The sequence below is a fragment of the Enoplosus armatus genome, chromosome 17 (genome assembly GCF_043641665.1).
Source record: "Enoplosus armatus isolate fEnoArm2 chromosome 17, fEnoArm2.hap1, whole genome shotgun sequence".
Lineage (NCBI taxonomy): Eukaryota > Metazoa > Chordata > Actinopteri > Centrarchiformes > Enoplosidae > Enoplosus > Enoplosus armatus.
The window spans coordinates 21,628,734-21,649,864 of record NC_092196.1 but is presented as its reverse complement, the minus strand read 5'-3'; the positions used below and the strand labels follow the sequence as shown (position 1 = coordinate 21,649,864).

Genomic DNA, 21,131 nt, shown 5'->3' with positions numbered 1-21,131 from the left:
GTTAAAAAATAAAAGTGTAGAAGTCTGTCAGAAGAAGTGTTCCAGAAACAGACTCAATGAATAAATGAAGCCGAGACTGAAAGAGCTGGAAACAGCGATGAGGAGGCTGTGTTCTCCACATGGTTCTCCACATGGTTCTCCACATGGTTCTCCATCGTCTGAGCTTCCACTGGAGCTCTTTAATGACGTCATCTTGTCGCGTCCTCTTCTTCTGTGGTGGTTTAACAGCACTGACTGGAGAATTAGCTCCACCAGCTGGTTATTAGCTCCACCAGCCAGTGAACTCTGCAGCAGTGGATGAAACAGGTTCGATTCAGCTGAACTTTGAGCTCCGGCAGGATGAGCTGGACTTTGTGTGTCATGTTGAATGTTTTCAACATCTAAATCCAGAATTATTTACATCCACGTTCAGTAGTTTTCAGTCTTCTTCTTCAGGGCTTATTAACGCATCACAGCGTCACCTGCGTCCTCGTGCACAATACTGATAACACAGGGAACCTTTAAGTACAGAGCTGGAGTCGGCACGTGGTTAGCTTAGCTTAGCAAAAAGACTGGAAACAGGGGGAAACAGCTAGCCTGCCTCTGTCCTGCTGTGCTTCTATCACACGTCTGTCTGTCTGTCTGTTGTTCTTGTTGTTCACTCAGATCCTCCCCAAGAAAACAGTCAGTGAATGTAAATATTAGCTGATCACATGGAGAGTAGAAGCTATGAAAAATATGAAAGACGACTCTACTTTGTGTCTCGGAGTTAGTCAGAAATCTTAATGAAGTCTGAATCTGATTTTAGTGAAGCCGTGACCAAATGTAGACAGAATGTTTCCACATCAACAGACGAATAAATGTTCCTTCTTGCTTCTTTGACAGTTTGGGAGGTTTTCTTTTCAGACCTTATGCAAATAAAAATATATGAACACATTTAAATGAGCTTCTTTAAAAACATGTATTCTGTTAAAACACAACAGTTAATCTTCAATGTTCATAATCCAGGAGCACTCCCACAACACACTCCTTCATGGTCGTTATGGTCGCTTTACACTCCACCCAGAAGAGTCTGCAGACGGACCTCCACCTGTGGAGCTGCAGACAAAAAGTGCAAGTGCAAAAAAACTAAAGGGCCGTTCTGTTCAGAGAAGAAGAAGCTAAAACAAGAAGAGCGGGCGGCTCCGTCGGTCACATGATCACACCTCCCCTCAGCCAATCAGCTGTGAGCATAGATGAGGTGGTGATGGAGGCATCGAGACGCTGGACGTGATGTCATCAAACAGGATGGAGGTGTGTTTTTGTGTGTGTGTGTGTGTGTGTGTGTGTGTGTGTGTGTGCGTGTGTGTGTGCGTGTGTGTGTGTGTGTGTGTGTGCGTATGTATGTGTGTGCGTGTGTGTGTGTGTGTGTGCGTGTGTGCGTATGTATGTGTGTGTGTGTGTGTGTGCGTGCGTATGTATGTGTGTGCGTGTGTGTGTGCGTGCGTGTGCGTGTGGTCCAGCTGTGATGTCGTTGTCATGGTTCACCTCCCAACAGGAGGAAGTGGAGGAGCTCCTCTCATCACTGCAACAAACAAACAACAGAAACAAGTCATGCAGCAGCTGCAGACACAGCAGCGCCCCCCTCAGGCTGCAACACTCATCACACTAACATTAAGTTTGTCCTGATGGTGGCGCCAGAGCAGACGTCCTGATGTTACACAAATCTAAAGGGTTTATCTTCTGTACCTCCTCAGGACATTTCAAACTCACACTGTCAGACTGAAGGTATTTCCACACCAAATCTGAATTTACGTGTTTAAACTATGAAATATATTCACGCCAAACATTTGAAACAACGAAGACGGCCGAGTGGTCAGACTGACGCTGTGGTCCTGTATCTGGACAGGAAGTGATCCTCAGTCCTCTAGTGGAGCCGACAGTAAACATCTCTGTTTCTGTGGTTGGCTCTCACTCATAGACTGTGTATAAAGATGGCCGACGCGTCTCCACCACAGACTGTGTATAAAGATGGCCGACGCGTCTCCACCACAGGCTGTGTATAAAGATGGCCGACGCGTCTCCACCACAGACAGTATATAAAGATGGCCGACACGTCTCCTCTTCCTCCCACTGTATAAAAATGAAGCCAAACTCTCCCGGATACGGCCGCTGCCATCTTGCTCTGGTGACGTCAATTGGAGCCAGAGTCTGCACAGTGGGGATTGGTGGGTGGAGCCACAGTGCGAGGTCCCGCCCATACACTCGCCTGACCCAATCGCAAGCACACCATGGTCAATCACAGCTGTCAATCATGATGTTTCACCCATTTTCTGATCATTTTGGTTTAAAGCCAGACTTTGTGGACTGGTGAGACTCAGGTCTTTTGGAGTGCAGGGGGCACACCTGAAGACCTTCTTTGACTCGGTGGTGGCATCAGCCATCTTTTATGGAGTGGTCTGCTGCAGCATCTCAGCTGCCGACAGGAACAAACTGGACAGACTGATTAGCCAGCTCTGTTCTGGGACGCCCCCTGGACTCAGTGGAGGTGGTGGCAGAAAGGCGGATGATGGCTAAGCTATCATCCCTGAGGGAGAACATGTCCTACCCCATGCAGGACACTCTGGCAGCACTGGGCAGCTCCTTCAGGGACAGGCTGCTTCCCCCGCTCTGTGTGAAGGAGAGACACTGCAGGTCTTTCCTCCCAGCTGCTGTCAGGCTCTACAATCAGACCTGCTCCCAGTACACCTGCTCCCAGCAGACCTGCTCCCAGCAGACCTGCCCCGGCAGACCTGCTCCCAGTACACCTGCTCCCAGCAGACCTGCCCCAGCAGACCTGCTCCCAGCAGACCTGCTCCCAGCAGACCTGCCCCAGCAGACCTGCTCCCAGCAGACCTGCCCCAGCAGACCTGCCCCGGCAGACCTGCTCCCAGTAGACCACACACACACTGGAACGGACAATCCACATATCTCTGAATGTAACAACGGTGTAATACCCACACCTCTATGTGCAATACAGTACAATCCCTTTACCTTCATTTCTTTCTTCTGTGAATTTGTACATTTGTAAAGTACAGTTGTTTTGTTTTATAACAGTCTTTATTGTTTTTATTTATTATATCTTGATTCTCTACTTATGTCTCTATTGCACTATCCTGTATGCTGCTGGAACAATGCAAATTTCCCCACTGAGGGATTAGTAAAGGATTATCTTATCTTATATAGTAGAAACACACAGTACTGCAGTTCTGTCGCTCTGTGAGTACCTCTGTTGGCCTTGCTGGGGTAGATCTTGGCAAAGTGTCGGTACTCGTCTGGAGGAGGGAAGTCGTCCAGAGGATGAAACGAATACTTGGACTCAAAATCATCTGCAGAGGAGACGATACGTCATTTTCTCTCTTCTTCACTCATTTACAAGCTTCTATTTGATAAACAACTCAATACTAACAAACATTTCCAACAAACTCTGAGGTGGAAGACAAATAAAGGAGAAGTCAAAGGTGAGAAACAGACTGATGGAGGAAGAGAAGGAAGTCATGGAGAGACGGAGACAAACCATTAATGAATCTGACGTCTTAACCTCCTAAGACCCAAGCTCTATCTTAATTTCTCTTTGCTATTTGGGCTTATTGGGACCTGATAAGTATAAAAACTAAGCATCATCTGTTGACATGATGTGGTTCCACATACAGGGACAATTTTGAATTTCCATATAAGCAGAATTAAGTATTATGGTATAACCCAAAATGTGATGTCCACGCATGTGGATGCCAGGTCTTAGGAGGTTAAATAAAAGCAGCAGAAACAGATGAAGGCTCACATGGTAACTTCAGTCTAGTTACAATCTTTGGCATAAAGACAGAAACAAGTTGTTCTGATTAATCACAAATATAAGCACAAACGTCAGCATCTCACTTCCTCTCTTTAACACTCTTCTCATTCACTTGCTGTTGAGCTTCTGTCAATGACACGCAGCACTTCCTGCAGATGTTTCACATTAAAAGCCTTCCAGGAATTTTTAATAAGACTCCACACAGGAGGCAGTACTGGTTGTCAGTAGTATTAATATTAGAACAAAGACATCTCTTTGTGTCCTTTATAATCATTCATCCATTCATTACATCTACAGCAGGGCCGATGAAAAATAAAGAGAAACTAGTTTGATGATCGAATTCAAGCTCAAATATCCACTATTAGATAGTCCCAGCTTCTGAACGGGCTTTTCTTTACGTGTCAGTAAACTGAAGCCACCTTGGGCTTCAGGAAACATTTTATGTCCTAAACAATTAATAATCAGCAGATTAAATTAATAATGAAAATGATCAATGCAGCTTTAATTACATCCATTCAACACAAACAACAACTGGATGTTGTTGTTTTCTCACATTTTTTAATCTCTGGTTGTCTCACAGGTCTGGAGACGGTCTGAGGTCTGAGCAGGTTCAGGGACTCTGGACTGTGAGGAACTACAATAAACTCTGTTCTGATGTTGGACGGACAGACGAGACAAACAGACTCACCGACAAAAGAACGAGGGATGGAGGAGGAGGAGGCGTGTCCGTTGCGGAGAGGAGGGGGAGGCGGGGGAGGAGCAGCGGGGGTGCGGGTGGGAGGGGGAGGAGGTTTCCCTCTGGCAGGGGGGTCAGAGGAGAGGGAGGGGCTACCATGTGTCCTGTAAGGAGGGGGGGGCGGGGCTTCTCTGCCACCTGCCCTCAACGACGACGACTGGACCGGAACAGGAGGAGCTGAGGAGAGAGATCAGTCATCAATACTCCTGATCAATACAGGCAATCAAAACTCCTGATCAATACAGGTGACCGATATTGGTGATCAATACAGGTGATCAATACTCCTGATCAATACAGGCAATCAAAACTCCTGATCAATACAGGTGACCGATACTGGTGATCAATACTCCTGATCAATACAGGCAATCAAAACTCCTGATCAATACAGGTGACCGATACTGGTGATCAATACAGGTGATCAATACAGGCTACAAACAGCTGTGTGATGACGTGTGTTGAGTTCTCACCTGCTCCTCTACCTGGCGTCTCTCTGATGGGGGGCGGCGGCCTGTTGGCACCCTGTTGGGAGGGGGTGGGGGACGAGGGGGGAGGAGGAGGGGCAGGGCCTCTGGTGGGGGTGTGGCCTCCAGGTGAGGGGGCGGTCCTCTTGTTGCTGAGAGAGTTGTGACGCTGCGGCAGCTCGGGCGCCACCTCGCCACCGCCACCTGCTGGACCGTTAGTGATGCGGTAAGGTGGAGGGGGCGGGGCCAGAGAGGAGGAGGAGGAGATGGAGGAGGCGGGGTTTCCTCCTGAGGTGGGAGGTCGTCTGCTGTTGCCAGGAGACGGGGGAGGTTTGGAAGGGAGGGGCGGGGTGTTGTTAGGGGTCGGGGGGAGGGGTTTCTCTCTGTTATAGGAAGAGGAGGAAGAGGGAGGGGAGGGGGCGTTACCACGGCGACAGACAGGAGGAGGGGGAGGGGGGGCGGAGGAGGAGTGCTTCATGCTGGTGGAGGGGGAGGAGGCTGCAGACGAAGGGGAGGAGGGGGAGGGAGAGGAGGACAGGTTGGGCAGAGAGGGGCGCTGGGAACGAGGCGTCTCCATCGGCGACAATGCCTGAGGGGAGGGGCTTTCTGTGTCGTCATGACGATGGCTGGGGGGGCGGGGAGCTGCAGCTCGAGTGGAGGGAGAACGTCCAGAAGAGCCGTCTGCAAGAAACATGGAGGTCACCAAGTTTACCAAACTAACGTATAATAAATAAATAGTAATACTAAAAAAACTAAAATAAAGTAACCTTAAAATAATAAAAATACAAATACTATGGGGTAAAAAATAATGATAATTATTATGAATTTTTTAAACAATATAAATAACACAAGTATAGTGTAGTATGTCAATAGAAATTAATTATGAAATATTTTATAAATATAAATAAATAGTATGAAAAAATTACAGAAATAATAGAATAAGTTACAAACAATCGGACTCCTCACCTCCGACTGGTCGCAGTTTGGGAACTCCGCCCGTGAACAGCCCTCCAATTGGTGGAACAGAACCTGATGGGCTTCCTGCTGTGCTGCCATTGGCTCCTCCTGTTGTTGCTGCGCCACCTCCTTTGGGCTCTGAGAACCACAACCATTGGACAGGTGAATGAAGGCTCCGCCTCCTGAGGACATGATGTCACTACACTACATTGACACTACGATGACACTATGATGACATCACTGACTGTATGAATAAATGTGTGAAGGTGAGGAGGGACGCAGGTGAGATCAGGTGAGTATGTCAAACACTGAGGTGAGCCGAAGTGAGATGAGGTGGGGTGAGGTGGGGTGAAGTGCAGTGAAGTGCGATGGTAAAATTGAATGAAGTGTTTACGGTCCCACGCAGCTCCGATGACATCATCGACAGCACAACATGAGTGACAGACAAACAGTCGAAAACACATTAAAATCATAATCTATGACATCACAGGGCTTTGAGGTCACTTCATCATAAAACACAATTAAACAATCCAAATTCATCTTAAAGACATTTTCTTCTCACGTGTTCAGATCATGGACTGTATATAAAGATGGCCGACATGACAGCTCCCAGAGAGTGAAGCCAAAACACCCCTATCGCCCCCTGGTGGCTGGCTGCAGCATAGGCCATAAACCCCGAACCTCCATGTTAGCGGACGGGACATGGGCCAAACTCAAAAGTCAAAGTACACGTCAAATAAACGTTTCCCAAAGATGGTTTCTGTCATTTCAGGTCGTTCTTATCAGGTGTTCGTTTTTCTGATCAGTTTGGTTTCAATTAGCTATTTGATGCTACAAAAGGGGGTGAGACGTAATGATTGACAGCTGCACAGACTCTGGCTCCAAATGACGTACCCGGGAGAGTCTGGCCGTCTTTATATACAGTCTGTGGTGGAGACGCGTCGGCCGTCTTTACATGCAGTCTGTGGAGGAGACGCGTCGACCATCTTTACATGCAGTCTGTGGAGGAGACGCGTCGACCATCTTTACATGCAGTCTGTGGAGGAGACGCGTCGGCCATCTTTACATGCAGTCTGTGGAGGAGACGCGTCGACCATCTTTATATACAGTCTGTGATGGAGACGCGTCGGCCATCTTTACATGCAGTCTGTGGAGGAGACGCGTCGGCCATCTTTATATACAGTCTGTGATGGAGACGCGTCGGCCATCTTTACATGCAGTCTGTGGAGGAGACGTGTCGGCCATCTTTATATGCAGTCTGTGGAGGAGACGCGTCGACCATCTTTATATACAGTCTGTGATGGAGACGCGTCGGCCGTCTTTATATGCAGTCTGTGGTGGAGACGCGTCGGCCATCTTTATATACAGTCTGTGGAGGAGACGCGTCGGCCATCTTTATATGCAGTCTGCGGTGGAGACGCGTCGGCCGTCTTTATATATGGTTTATATACGGTTCAGACAGAATACAAAGCGAATTTTCACCTTAAAACGTTTTCTTAATTAATGAACGCGTCTTCGCCTCAGTTTGTGAACTGAATCTGCATCTGGTCACGTCTTTCCATCGACTTTGTGTGATAGAAAATGACTGAGGTGTAAATTGTGAAATTGCTGAATCATCTGCTGAATAACTCAAAAGTTTGACAGGAGGTTCAGACTGTCCAGCTGTGAAGATTAGAAGACCTCGGGTGTGGACAGTTGGACAGTGGAATATTAATTATAAGGTTGACATCGTACTGTGTGTTTTTAATATGTACTGTGATAAAGACAACGGAGACGGACCAGAGAGTTTCTTTTTTCATCACTTTATATGCAATCGCAGCGCCGCTAAAATTCACTTCAGGTTGTGTCTGAACACGGAGACTGTCAAAAAAGAAAATGACTTTAAGGCCCCTGCACACCTGTAGTCCCCCCTCACAGGTGCGTTCACTTAACATGACCTGATTAGACCTCCTCTCAGGACTCTGTGTATAAACAGCTTCTGCTGGTTTGTTGTACCTGTAGGGGCAGGACAACTTCATCATCATCATTCTCATTAGTACAGAGTTTGGTGACATCATGTTATTCCCAGCATAGCTCCGCCCACCTTACACCTGAGCAGAGGTCTGATCAACCAGAGTGATAACACCTGTGTGGGAGCCTCTAACGGACAACTCTGGTTCATTCCAACATGGGTCATATTCTCAAACATATTTGGAATCAAAAACATTTTTTACTATTTATGTTGGGGTATATAGAGTATATATAGCGTTTATGTAGTGTGCATATATGTTGTCATGCTTCAGACATGATGCACCTCTAAGCTGAGAGTGATGCTATAAACACAGGGCATGAAGGGAGGTTTGGTTATTTTAAACATTTCTTAAATTAATTTACAGAACAATCACTATCATTATATCTGTTACTAAATGTTACTGTGACATAAAATGAGAAATACCGTAGATTTTGGCCATATTATCCGAAGAGTACAGAAAGAGACTCAAGTACTGTACTTATGTAGAATTTAGAGGTACTTGTAGTTTACTTGAATATTTCCATTTCATGCTACCTTCAACTTCTTCTGCACCGCCTCTCTGAGGGAGATATTGTACTTTATACTGCACGACATTTGTCTGACAGTTTTAGTTACAGATTCAAATAATTAACACAAAATACAATCAGCTAATAAATGATGATCTATTATTGTAGATTAAATGATCCAGCAGAGTATAAAGTTATTAAAAGGAGCTGCAACATTAAAGTGATGAACATCAATAATTACAATATAATATTGCAACATACTTTTGGTACTTTGAGTATATTTTGATGCTAATACTTTTGTAGTTTACGTAAGATTTTGAATGCATAACTTTGTCACACACACTTGTACTTCTTCCACCACTGTGATCTGGTAGCTAACACTATTGAAATAATCTGGATGACTTGTTGGTTTGTTTCCTACCTGTCTGATCACCTGACTGCTCGAATCAGATAATAACAGTCTAATTATTATTTCTTATACAAATGATGGACAACGTGACCAAAATGAGACCTGAGTTGGAATAAATCTGAATCATCAGTCAGATGTTTCGGTGCTGTGCATCTGCTGCGTGGCTACATCGACACGATGTCTGCCACCCAGTCAGGTGTTACAGTCCTCCACGGCAGGTAAACAGGAAGCTTTATGTTGGCAGGAAGCAGGTGAGCTGAGTAGCCTTAAATCTGCTCATCAGCTAGCTTAGCACAGCCACGTTACAGCTAGGTGTAGCAGCTGCTGCAAATGCCTTTATAATGACAACTCAAAGCATTTTTATGCTAATAAACTAGCTAACAAGCTAGCGTGCTAACACATTCTGCTGCATGCTCAGCTCTGTAACTGGGGAGGACTGACAGAGTTTTACTCCAAACTGGAAACATCACAGTGGCTCCTCTGACTGACACTGTGACCAGTTGGTTTGATCCAGACACAAACACTTTGTGGTTTAAGACGGAGTTACATGCTGCAACTCATGACCTCAGTATTTCTTAAATCAACAAAAAGTAGTTCCAACATGTAACTCCCCCTAAAACTGTGTTTTTTTCATTTCAGATGAAACAAGCGAGATCCACCGTGTTAATCAGGGAGCCTATAACTGACAGCAGCAAGCATCATCACTTCAACAGGCGCTCTGCAGGATGCTGCAGGATCTGTCCTAACCAGCCGCTCCGTCACCTGTCTGTCAACTCAACAGACTGTTTGATGACGTGATTGTGATCTGTGGAATTACAGGCATCCTGTGTGCTGTGAGAGCAAGTGTTTAAATGTTTAAGCCAGGACGTGTGAATATCCAAACCACAAATCAGCTCCAATTCAGAAAAGATCAGTAAAAAAGGAAAGAAAAGTTAAAGCAGAGTTAAATCATTATTGTCAAAGTAAAAGTCACAAACAATAGGAACATATCAGACGTGGAGGGACAGTAAGAAGTGGAATAGAAACAAACAATAAAACATGAACAAACACAGAAAATCTGTCCTGTCACATATGGCAGATAAATATAATAAACCGTGTGTGTGACATGTTTACTGTTCTGGATCAGATTCAGCTTCAGCCTCAGAGACCTGCAGCTCGCAGAGTCATTGAGGGTTAATGAAAATGTAGGGCCTCACCAGTAGCAGCGCTAAGATAAAGATAGAGCTCCATTCAGACTGTGATCCTGTCTGTAGGGGAGGTGGGCTGATTTTAACTGGCTGCTCCTCCTGTCCTTATATATTAAAGTGGATCTCTGGGGTTTTCCCTTCTACTGTATTCTATCAGGTGTGCTGTTGTAATGTCAGCTGCAGGTCTCTGCTGCTGCTCTCTGTACAGACCAGTTTTTTAGTCTATATTTGTTCACATTAGTCACATGGTCTCCATGAAAGCAGCTGAATCAGCTGTTAGCTTAGAAACAGGAGGGTTCTCAGGCAGGTTCTGCAGCATGAGAGAATGATCTCCTCTGGAAGTGGAAGTCTCACTGAATGATTCAACATGTGTTTCATGTCTGTGAGTTCAGATCAGATCTTTCTCTGTTGTCTCTGTCCAGCTGAATGTCTCCCTGTCTGTCACAGAGTTAAATTAAAATAAATATTCATAATAAATATTTCATTCCTGTGATGTTAATACTGTCTGAATGGAGCTTAATAGTAACAATCAACAATCATTTTAAGTGTGACAATATTAACAATGACTCACTTGCAAATGTATTCAGCTGCAGCTACTAATTCTAGTGAGTTTGTCAAACTACAAAAAAAGTCTTGAATGTAGTCTGGTTAATGAGCTCTTTGTACTGAATCCTGGTGTTTAATATATAATGCTTAATATACATGCCACTGTTTAATGTCATTTTAACCATTTAACAAGCTGTTTGATCCGTGATTCAATGATGAGGGGAAAAAGGAAAACAAACCTGTGACAAACTAAATGTTAGTTTGACTAAAAGATGATTCCACTGAGAGGTAACGTATTCAGTATTCTGAGGTTTCACCTAATAATTAGTTTGTTTAGTTATTTTAACATTTGGATTCAGTGTGGATCTGCAAGTATTTCAGTCCAGTTTGGAGCATCATAAGATCTGGTTTGAAGGTTTTGGAAACATGGCGGCTGGCTGAAACCCTGCTGCCTCCTGCGTCGTCCTCTAACATCACAGAAAGTTTGTTGTCTTACTCTCTAGTGACAGAGCAGAGCTCTTATCTCCGGCCGTCCTCTGCTGCTCCTCAGACGGCGCCCCCTGCTGTTTAGGCTGGCTCTGTTGCTGGTGTAGGTATTGGTATAAGCGAATGTATGGGTGATCTGTGGGAGGTGTTTGGCTCTTTGGTGTTTGGCTCTTACTGTCGAGCAGCGGAGCGCTGCGGTCGTTCACCACCGCCACCTTCTTCAGCCTGGTGCCTTTACAGATGTCCGTCAGCAGAGCGCCGCGACCTTTAGCCTCCTCTCTGCTCAGCTTGGGAGGGCTGGTGTTGGCCTGGGGGGGTGAAGTGGAGGGAAAGAGGGGGAGTTACACCATCAGTCTACCGTACATTAAATCTAAACTGGTGTGGGACTCTAACTGCTGCTGAGGCCACTCAGTATTGTCTCTCTCACTGCATGCTAACGAAACGTCACCTGCCACCTGTATTGTTATTACAATTGTTAAATATGGAGCCAGGCAGGTGTAAAGAATAAAAAACTACTAACGTGTGCACACAAGGTGGACATTTCTTTTACAAATTTGCACACAAATAAACCGAACGTGTGAGAAACATTTTACACAACTAGAGCTGTTTTCATTATCGATTAATCTGCCGATTAGTTTCTTGATGAATCATTGAATTCTTTGTCCTATAAAATGTCCAAAAGTGAAAATGTCTATTACAAGTTTCTGAGGCGTGAGGTGATGTCATGAAGTTGCTTGTTTTGTCCAACCAAACTTTAAGACTGCTGGAATTAATTAATGAATTAATGAATTCATCGACTAATCGGTTCGGCTCTTAAAAGACACTATTTGTGAGTTTGGTCTGGATGGGACTCTGGGGACAGCAAGCAGACCTGAACCCAGACCGCCTGAGAGGTCTGGATGGAGGGACATAATATAAGCCCCTGTCAGCCTGCAGCTCTTCAACATCAGCTCATGTCAGAGGACTGAAGAGGATGATGAAGGCAGAGAGAGGAGAGGATGATGATGAAGAAGAAGACGACAGACGAAGACGTAATGGAGTGAGGCTGCGAGGCGGGAGAAGAGGAAGAGATAGTGATGATGATGATGACTGTGTGTGTGTTGAGTTACCTGGCTGAAGGTGGGGGGAGGTGGGGGTCCCCCTGGTGGTGGGGGAGGAGGGGGAGGGATGGGCATCCTGCTGCTGTTACACACACCTGATCCCCCTGAAACTCACAAACACAGCTCATTGCAGTCATTTCTGCTGTTGTATCCATGGAAACCAAACAGGAGAAACTAAAATGGGATATTCTTTTGGTTTCATGACGGCGCCTCGTTTAGAGGTTCTCTGCTGCTCATTCAGTCAAAAGTAATCTAAAAGCTTCATTATTAAACAGCGTTTATCAAGTTTCAGGTCAGACATGTTGACCGGCCTCCATATTACCTCTTTTACTCTGACCTCTCACATATTAGCATGCTAAAGTTAGCTTTGTCAGCTGGTCCAGCTCTGTAAATGTTCAGTCATGTCTACGTCAGAACCACTTAGTGTTTAAAGTAGTGATGCTAAAACTCCACTCAGTGACACTGACGTCAGAACGAGGCTCAGTTTGACTCATGAACAGCTGGTCAGTGAACACAACATGATTCTTCACACATCTCTGCAGGATCTCCAGCTCGTACCCAACGCTGACAAAACTAAATGTGTTTTATTCTCAAGAGCCCATAATTCCAGTTCAAATCTCCTGGACATCCAAACACTGGACGGTGCTGAAACGCAGTGAGTCTGACTTTTAAACAGCTTGTGGGGCAACTGGCTCAGAAACTAAAGAGAAATGTTCCCTTATCAGAATAAAGTTTGTGTGACAGTCAACCACCATGTCTGTGCTTCACTACAGAGATTTCCTTCATTCTCATGCTGCTCCACCTGAAAACACCTGGATGCAGTTTGTGTTTCAATACAGGAGTCAGCTGGTCCTCACATGCAGCAAGAAGAGGACTACATCCCATCACCTTTATTTTGAAAGGTCTCCTGCAGAAGCTGCCTCAGGAAATCTCTCAAATCTAACACCACTGCTTAGCAGAGCAGGTCTCAGGTCTGTTTAACTGTAATGACCTCCTCTACAAACCATCCAGACCACATCAGACCAGATCTTGCTTAAAAGCCACAATACTTAAGACTTGTCAGACCTGGACTATGTTCACATGGTGTCTCAAAATCTGTTTCAAATTAGCGAACCTTTTTTTCCTCTATATCAAAACAGAATACCATGAAGACTTTACTGCCTTTTCTCAGACCACATCAGACCAGGTCTAGATAAAGTCAACTCTACCGGGACTAGTTTAACTATTAGACTCTAAAGACTGTTTAACACCCAAATTCAGATAGATGAAACATTGATTATATTTGTTCAAACAGAAAAGAAGCGATGCTGTTTCTCAGCATCGTCAGCTGAATTAGCTCCGAGCTAGCATCATCAGCACCGGCCTGACTCTGAATCTCTGCAGTCTGCTAAGCTAACACTTTAGCTTCTCTCCTAAGTTCTTCTCCAGCTGTTTAGTTTAATGATCAACATCTGTCCGGACAGACACACAGATACAAACCGGCCCGTTAGCTTGTTTAACACGATGTTAAAACAATGAGTTATTGATATGCGGAGTTAGCTAACCAGCTACCCCAGTGTTAGCATTAGCAGGAGGTCTGGGCAGCATCACCGACACATCCAGGTGAAATAAATCCTACCTGTGAACGTTACCGGCTCTCTGCAGGTTAACTCATACTTTAATCTGTCTGTCGGTGTTAAACCTGCTGTATGTATCCCCAGAGGACAGTTAGCTCTGCGGTTAGCCGTTAGCTTCTCTGCTGCAGATCTCTGCTGAGATTTTTTTTATTTCTCTACAGTCAACACACAGGAGCACGTGACCTGACCGGGAGGAAACGTACTGCAGCTGCAGGCTGGACGTTACACTGGAGCCACAGACTGTATATAATATATAATATGTATATTATACATTTGATTGATATAGTTATATACAGTCCATGACTGGAACCATGAAATGTTTTTACATGAAAAATGACTTCAACCATCAAAATAGTTGCCAATTCATTTTCTGTCAATCGACTGTTGGGGAGTTTTATTTATAACAAAACATCATATTTTATAAACTCTTCATATGTTTTGTGTGTACAAATCTTAATTTGAAAAAGTAACTAGTGAAGTAAAAAGTACAGTGGAGTAAAAGTAGAAAGAGTTAATAAAGTACAAGTACCTCAGATGTATACTGTATAGTAGAGTACTTGAGTAAATGCACTTAGTTACATTCCACCACTGATTTATTGTGCTCAGCTGTCACCTGTATTTCCATCCTTTAATGATATCATAATTGTATCACATTTGATGTTTTTCGTCTAAATAAAAAGGAGAAACTCTGCTGAAATGTAGTCACATTTTATATATATAGATACAGTGTAAAGAGACTAGAAGGTCTTCCTTTTGGAGTGAGCGCCTCACTATTATCAGCTGACTCGTCTGTTGGCTAGATGACTTTTTCTGCCACTGAAGGGAATGAAAGAAGTTGGTTTCAAGATAACATTGTTCTTGTTTGTTTCTGTGCATCACATTAGAATTGTTTTGTTAAGGATATTAGGAATTGGAGAAAACTGATCTCTACAGAATATTTTTTCTCATATCTAATAAAAGTAAAATATTTTCAGTCAATTCACACTTTGTATCAAGTGAGGTTTTTCCTTTAGACGTCTAATAATGTTGGATGTGATTATTATTATGTCACTTTTACAAATGTAAATTTACAGAAACGTATTTTTGAAGGAAATTGGGCGTTAGACTGCTAAAACATCACAGTCGATAAATATGTATCACAACTTTACTTATATTTTAATTTATTTTTATTATTTAAATGTTTAATGTCATCACTGTAGTTTGTCTATTCATGCTATTTTAATTGTAGTCACTAGATGTCACTGTTACCACATTTAATGTCAAGGTGCTACAGCGTCATCATCGACTGACCAATCAGATCGCTCGTGGTACCGCGGATATTTGAAAATAGAAATGGCTGAAGTTCGAACGTAAGTCTCTCACATTTAACCAACACGTACCGCTCTATAGTCACAGTTAACGTCTGTAAATGTTGCGTAACGCTCAGTCGGCTGTTTTCTGTTCCAACTGATTTAAAGTTCAAACGAAAAACTGAGCTGAAAACGTGAGAATTAGCGACAGTGAAGAATGTTAGCAAGCTAGCTGAAGCTAACTGACTGAGCTAACGCCGGTTGTTAATTATCTCTGCTGACGGACTGTTAGCTTTCAATCTGCCTGTAATAAACCGCTTGTGTGTGTGTGTGTGTGTGTGTGTGTGTGTGTGTGTGTGTGTGTGTGTGTGTGTGTGTGTGTGTGTGTGTGTGTGTGTGTGTGTGTGTGTGTCAGTGTACTGCAGCGCTGTGATCCTGCTCTCCTGGATCCCTGTGGAGACCCGGAGCAGCCGGACTGTGCTGAAGCGGCCAGGATGGTCCTTTACCTGACGGTCTGTCTGCCTCTGTCCAGGGGTGACCAATAGAAATTCATGTTGGGGATGGGGCGGACGCTAACGAGATAAAAATCTTTGTATGATTACATGAAATAATAACAAACAAACGAGATGTATCACTCCAAATAACCAAAGCAGGAAGACTGTTTGTCACTAATGACAGTAGACCCCATTATGTGTTCTCCACTGGGAGGACTGCAGATTCCTCCCAGTGGAGAACACTGCCTCATCGATCATGTAGATCGTATAGATGTAGTCAGTGACTCAAAGTAATGATCCTACCATGTTGGTGGGTGGGACTTTTCATCCAGGCAGTCAGCTTGAATAAAGTTGAGGCGGCACTTTTGACAGTTAACTGTGTGTGTGTGTGTGTGTGTGTAGGACAGCCGTCGTGTCCAGAAGGTTCTGTGGCGTCAGCTGTTTGTTCTGGACTCCATGATGTCTCAGTTGGAGGGTCTGGAGTCTGCCCAGCAACTGATGACACAACCCTGCCCCCCCCAACCCGGTACACACAGTATACAGAGTACATATAGTACACACAGTACATACACAGGTCCATAGAAATACTGAGATCATGGCCCACCTGAGCCACTAACCAAAATTGTATCACATTTTACTTTTCAATCATGTTTTAGTCTCCGTACACCAGAGATCAGCAGGGCCAGGCTGCCTCACACCACGGTCTAAATGTTGTTTCTACTCTTCTTTACAGGTGGAAAATACTACATACATTTTATTTTCATTTATCATAAATTTGTTGATAAAACCTTTAAAATATTAAGATATTTAGTCTAAAACACATCAGAATCAGTCTTAAAAACACAAGGATGAATTACTGAAGGAGCCAACACAGGGACCCAAGGACTGCCCATACTCATCTAACATGTATTTTCTTTATATTTCCCTACAGAATAATAAAATTGCGCCATGCATAATTAGGCTACAGATATTACAATATTTTGGGTACCACTGTCTCCCTTCTTTCGCTTTATTAACGGTTCATAGACTTTATAGATCAGTTACCAGAAGGTGGTGCCTTATGTTTTATAGTATGCGTATAATATGTGTCTGTAACCTGCAAATACCACAGAAAAAGATTCAAAATGACCTCAAACAGCATGGGAGGGGATGATTGTGTTGTATTGAACATAAACTTTTGATGCCTTGAAACCACCATTTCTTTTACTACTACTGTTTATACTTGTTTATACTGTGTGTGTGTGTGTGTGTGTGTCAGAGGGTGGGGCTCGGGGCAGGTGGAAGGCCCTGAAGGCGGAGAGCAGGTCGAAGGTGGAGGAGACGGAGACTCTGCTCAGATCTCTGCAGGAGAAAATCCAACAAATCCACAACAGACGACACACACTAACACAGCTGGTCCAACAGCTGCACAACAAGGTGTCAGCACACACACACACACACACACTCACACACACAAACTGATAGTTAATTATAATTTAAAAAAAAAAATTCGGGGGGGGGTGTGTCATGGCATTAGTAGTGGTTGCTACATGGTTGCGATGGTATTTCAGAAAACTCACGTGATCAGAGTCATGTTACTGTTTACTGTTCAACTTTTATTACAGTACCCAGAATTCACTGCAAGTACTCCTTTCCTCTCTCCCTTTCTCCTCCCCTTATCTCCTTCAGAAGCAGCAGTGTGAACAGCTGGGGGAGTCTCTGCAGAAGGCCCAGAATGCATTGCAGTCATGTGATCGTCAGCTGACCCAGCTGAAGTCGGAGTCAGAAGCGGCACTCAGTCAGCTGATCAGCTGGCAGCGACTCAGAGACGAGTGAGTGTCATCAGGTCAGGTGACCCTCGGTCAATCGTTCTGATTGGTCTCTAACTCAGCCTCCTGTTCACCTGTCAGGCTGCAGGTGTACATCTCTGCTGTGCAGGACGTCATGCAGATCAACCTGCTGTCCTTCAACCAATCTGAGCTGTGTGTGGAGCTTAGACCACGCCCCTCCTCTAACCAGTCGTCGAATGAGCTGGAGCCACTTAAGCTGTCAGTCACCTGGAGCCATGATGACCGCTTCAGACTGCAGGTAACTAATCCAGGTTAACATGACCCTGTTCGACTCAATCAGAGCTTTGATTCGTTATTCTGAGATGAAGCTAAATGCTAATAGCAGCATGCTAACATGCTGGTGTTTAGCAGCTATAATGTTCACCATGTTTACCATCTTAGTTTAGTGTGTTAGCATGCTAACATTAGCTAGTTATCAGTAAACACAGAGTCCAGCTGAGGCTGATGAACGTCATCAGTTCTGCAGGTATTTGATCATAAACCGAAGTATTGGACACATGAACATGTTGACCTGATGATGGCCCAGATGAAGAGTCAGAGGATCACCAGAGTTATTACAGTTCATCCTGAGGGGACCATGAAGGTCTGAACCACATCTCACCACAGTCCATCCAGCAGCTGTTGATCTCAACAGCTGCTGGATGGACCGGTTTTCCAAGCCTACACTGTGTGTCCCCCTTCAGACAAAAGACCACTCATGGACAGATTATCATGACCCTGGTCTCACACACACACACACACACACATACAAAGAAAAAAATTGGTCACCTGCAAGTTGAAAATGTTTGCAAGCTGCTGATTTGTTAGTCCTTCTTAAAGTGACAGTGTGTCTGTGTGCAGGTGAATGAGGGGACGTTTGGCCTGGTGGAGGACTGTATGTCGGGCAAACGGGCTGGACTGAGCGCCGCCATGCTGGAGGTGATGCAGAGTTACATGGGTCAGTTCGAGCTGCTGTCTGAGATCCAAGGACTGAGATCCAGGTGAACCTCCACTTGCTGTTTGTTCTCCTGTCAGTTGGTGATGACGAGCGAGACCTCTGATGGTTCTGATTGGACTAAAACCCGTCAGATCAATAATCAGTAATCACCTGTCATGAAGAGCTAACACTGCTGAGACTGACCAGCTGCTGTTTCATTTATCTACACTTCTATAGTAGATGATTTAATTCAACAGTTCCTTTACAAACAGAGGCATTAGAGGTGTTTTTAAAGGAGCAGTCCAACAGATCAATAATCATCAGCAGGAGAGACACAGTCCACCTTCTGACTCTCATGTTGTATGTTGTTTAGAAACAGAAATGTAAAGAGGAGACTTTGTGGTTGTAGCAGCAGTTAGCTTTGGAGCTATTTGTTGTTGAGTCCTTCAGTTTTTACCCTCAAATACCTTTAATTCATCAGTTAGTCATTAATGAACCCCAGATTTGGGTTCAGTCTTGCTTATCAATAGAAATATTTTGAGATGCAAATTCAGAGGTAGTTTCCATGGTAACTGCTGGATTGGAAGGGTTTCCTACTGGATGAGCCTGTGTGACCAGCTTGTCAGCTAACAGCAGTTGGATTTTTTTGTGCATTTATCTTTGTGCTAAGCTAGGCTAAACACTTCCTGGACCTCTGTCTGTGTGTACTGGACGCTGATCTTCTGTGTGTGTTTTCAGTTTTGCCATCGACTGGCGTCCTGCTCAGCGTCTGCTGGTCTACCTGAAGTCAGCGTTGTTGGTGTGTCACCTGGAGTTGGAGGAGGGATACCCGGGCAGCGGACGAGCCCGACTGCTGTCAGTACGAAGGGATGGACAACCTCTGGACACATCTGGACTGAAGGTAACAGTGTACAAATCCTAAAATATACTTAAAGCACTCTACCTAATTAAAAAGCACTCATTATAATAATAGAATAATAATGTATATATAGAATAATATATATTATATTATTGATGCATTAATGTGTTCATCAACATTCTGACGTAAATCGTTTATTCTGATCTCGCTGGGAATCTGACCTGTTGACAGACATTAAGACATCACTGTATAGAAACAGCCAATCGTCTCGTTGATAGTCTGGTCAGTAGGCATCAGTATCAAACTGAGACGTTTCATCACCAAACTCCTTGTTGCTGCTCTCATCTGAAACTAAAGGTGTCAGATGGATGTAGTGCAGTAAAAAGAACTATTTCCCTCTGAAATGTGGTGGAGTAGAAGTACAAAGAGTCAAGTACAAGTACCTCAGAACTGTACTTAGTTACTTTCCACCACTGTTAACTCGTCATAATAACAATAACATAAACACCTCATAACATTACAACTTTATTATCTGTTTTTTCTCCTCACAGTGACAGCTCTCTACTCATGAAAGTGAACTAATCTGTCTCTCTGTCTGTCTCTGTCTCTCTGTGTGTGTGTGTCTCTCTCTCTCTGTCTGTCTGTCTGTCTGTCTGTCAGCCTCATAAACCTGATCCCAGTCTGACGGACTGGTTGGCGTTTCTCTGCAGCAGTCCACTCATCTGACTGGCTCGTCTTCCCTCCACCTTTGACTCTTTGTCCTCCCTCTCATGTCCACTAGATGTCAGTCTCTCACCTGTATATTCCCCCTGTGTGATGATCTTATTTTCCTGTTGTGTCTGTTTATCACATGTTGTTTATTCCTGTCATCTGATCTTCAGTGTTTCTGTTGGTGTTTATTTGATCACTGCACTAAACATCAAAATGTAAATAAACCTTTTGCACCAAGAAAAACAGTGAAATGTTAATTCTTATATATTCATCAAATCTGTGAAAAACGACTTTTTAATAAAACGACAGACTGTCCACGTATTTACACAAAAGCTCATTAATGTCTGAGTTGAGGTGGGGCTTTTATTTTGTGAAGCTGCCCTGCAGTGCTGCCCTGCGGCCACCAGGAGTCACTGTTTCTTGTCTGTTTGCTGCCTCTCTCTGTTGGTCTCCCAGCATGCACTGCTGCACTCCTTACTGTACACTGTGACATAACACACACACTTTTACACGTGTTGAGATAACATGACAGGGAAAAGACTCCAGACCAGACAGACTGAACATGTCCCCTATCATGGAGGTTCAAGGTACAACTCAAGGATTCAAGGACTTTTATTTGTACAGGATGTACAGTTAATCTAACAGGTGACATACTGGTACTTTACTTTGTACTACATTTATTTGACAGCTGTAGTCACTAGTTTTTACATAAGAAAACATAATATGCTGATATGATATAACAGGACTACTCTACTAATCTATCCAGTAGTACACAACGTGTCTAAAATTGGCTCCAAATTGGCATCCATTTTAATGTTAAAATAAATACTGCAAAGAATATAGTCCAGGCCTGATCCCTGATCAGTCTCTGAAGCAGAATCTGACTTCAGTTAAAGTGTCGACTTGTTTCCATCAGCGTCTGCAGATGAAACATGTCATCAGCTGTTGATGGACTGTGATGAGATGTGGTTCAGACCTTCATGGTCCCCTCAGGATGAATTGTAATAACTCTTCGTCTGGCGCCATCATCAGGTCAACATGGTAAACATTATATGTATCAGTGATGTATGAATCAGTCTGAAACTGGGACACTCGTGTCTCCGCCTGCTGGCTCCTCATTGGTTGGTGGGGATACTGAGGTTTTTGAAGCAGCTGACCAATCAGAAAGCAGAGTGTAAAGTTGGTTATGAGCCTCCAGTTTGACCTACTTCTCATCCTGTGACTCACT

The 21,131-nt window shown here is 44.1% G+C and overlaps 1 protein-coding gene across 1 annotated transcript; it reads right to left on the bottom strand.

Annotated features, from left to right (window-relative positions):
* Positions 1 to 1,460: 1,460 nt before the first annotated feature.
* LOC139300635 (WAS/WASL-interacting protein family member 2-like) lies at positions 1,461 to 12,264 on the bottom strand. The gene is made up of 8 exons (XM_070923790.1): positions 12,199 to 12,264; positions 11,099 to 11,397; positions 6,339 to 6,367; positions 5,954 to 6,082; positions 4,994 to 5,668; positions 4,479 to 4,703; positions 3,225 to 3,326; positions 1,461 to 1,543 (listed from the first exon to the last, which is right to left on the bottom strand). The coding sequence occupies exons 1-8, from the start codon at positions 12,262 to 12,264 to the stop codon at positions 1,503 to 1,505; spliced, it is 1,566 nt and encodes a 521-aa protein (XP_070779891.1). The 3' UTR covers positions 1,461 to 1,502.
* Between the last annotated feature and the right edge of the window lie 8,867 nt (positions 12,265 to 21,131).

Coding starts and splice junctions, on each gene's coding strand:
- LOC139300635 (XM_070923790.1), bottom strand. CDS start 12,264: ATGCCCATCCCTCCCCCTCCTCCCCCACCACCAGGGGGACCCCCACCT. Junction 6,368..11,098: donor TCTGCTCTGTCACTAGAGAG/TAAGACAACAAA, acceptor ATGTTGTGCTGT/CGATGATGTCATCGGAGCTG. Junction 5,669..5,953: donor CAAACTGCGACCAGTCGGAG/GTGAGGAGTCCG, acceptor TGTTTCTTGCAG/ACGGCTCTTCTGGACGTTCT.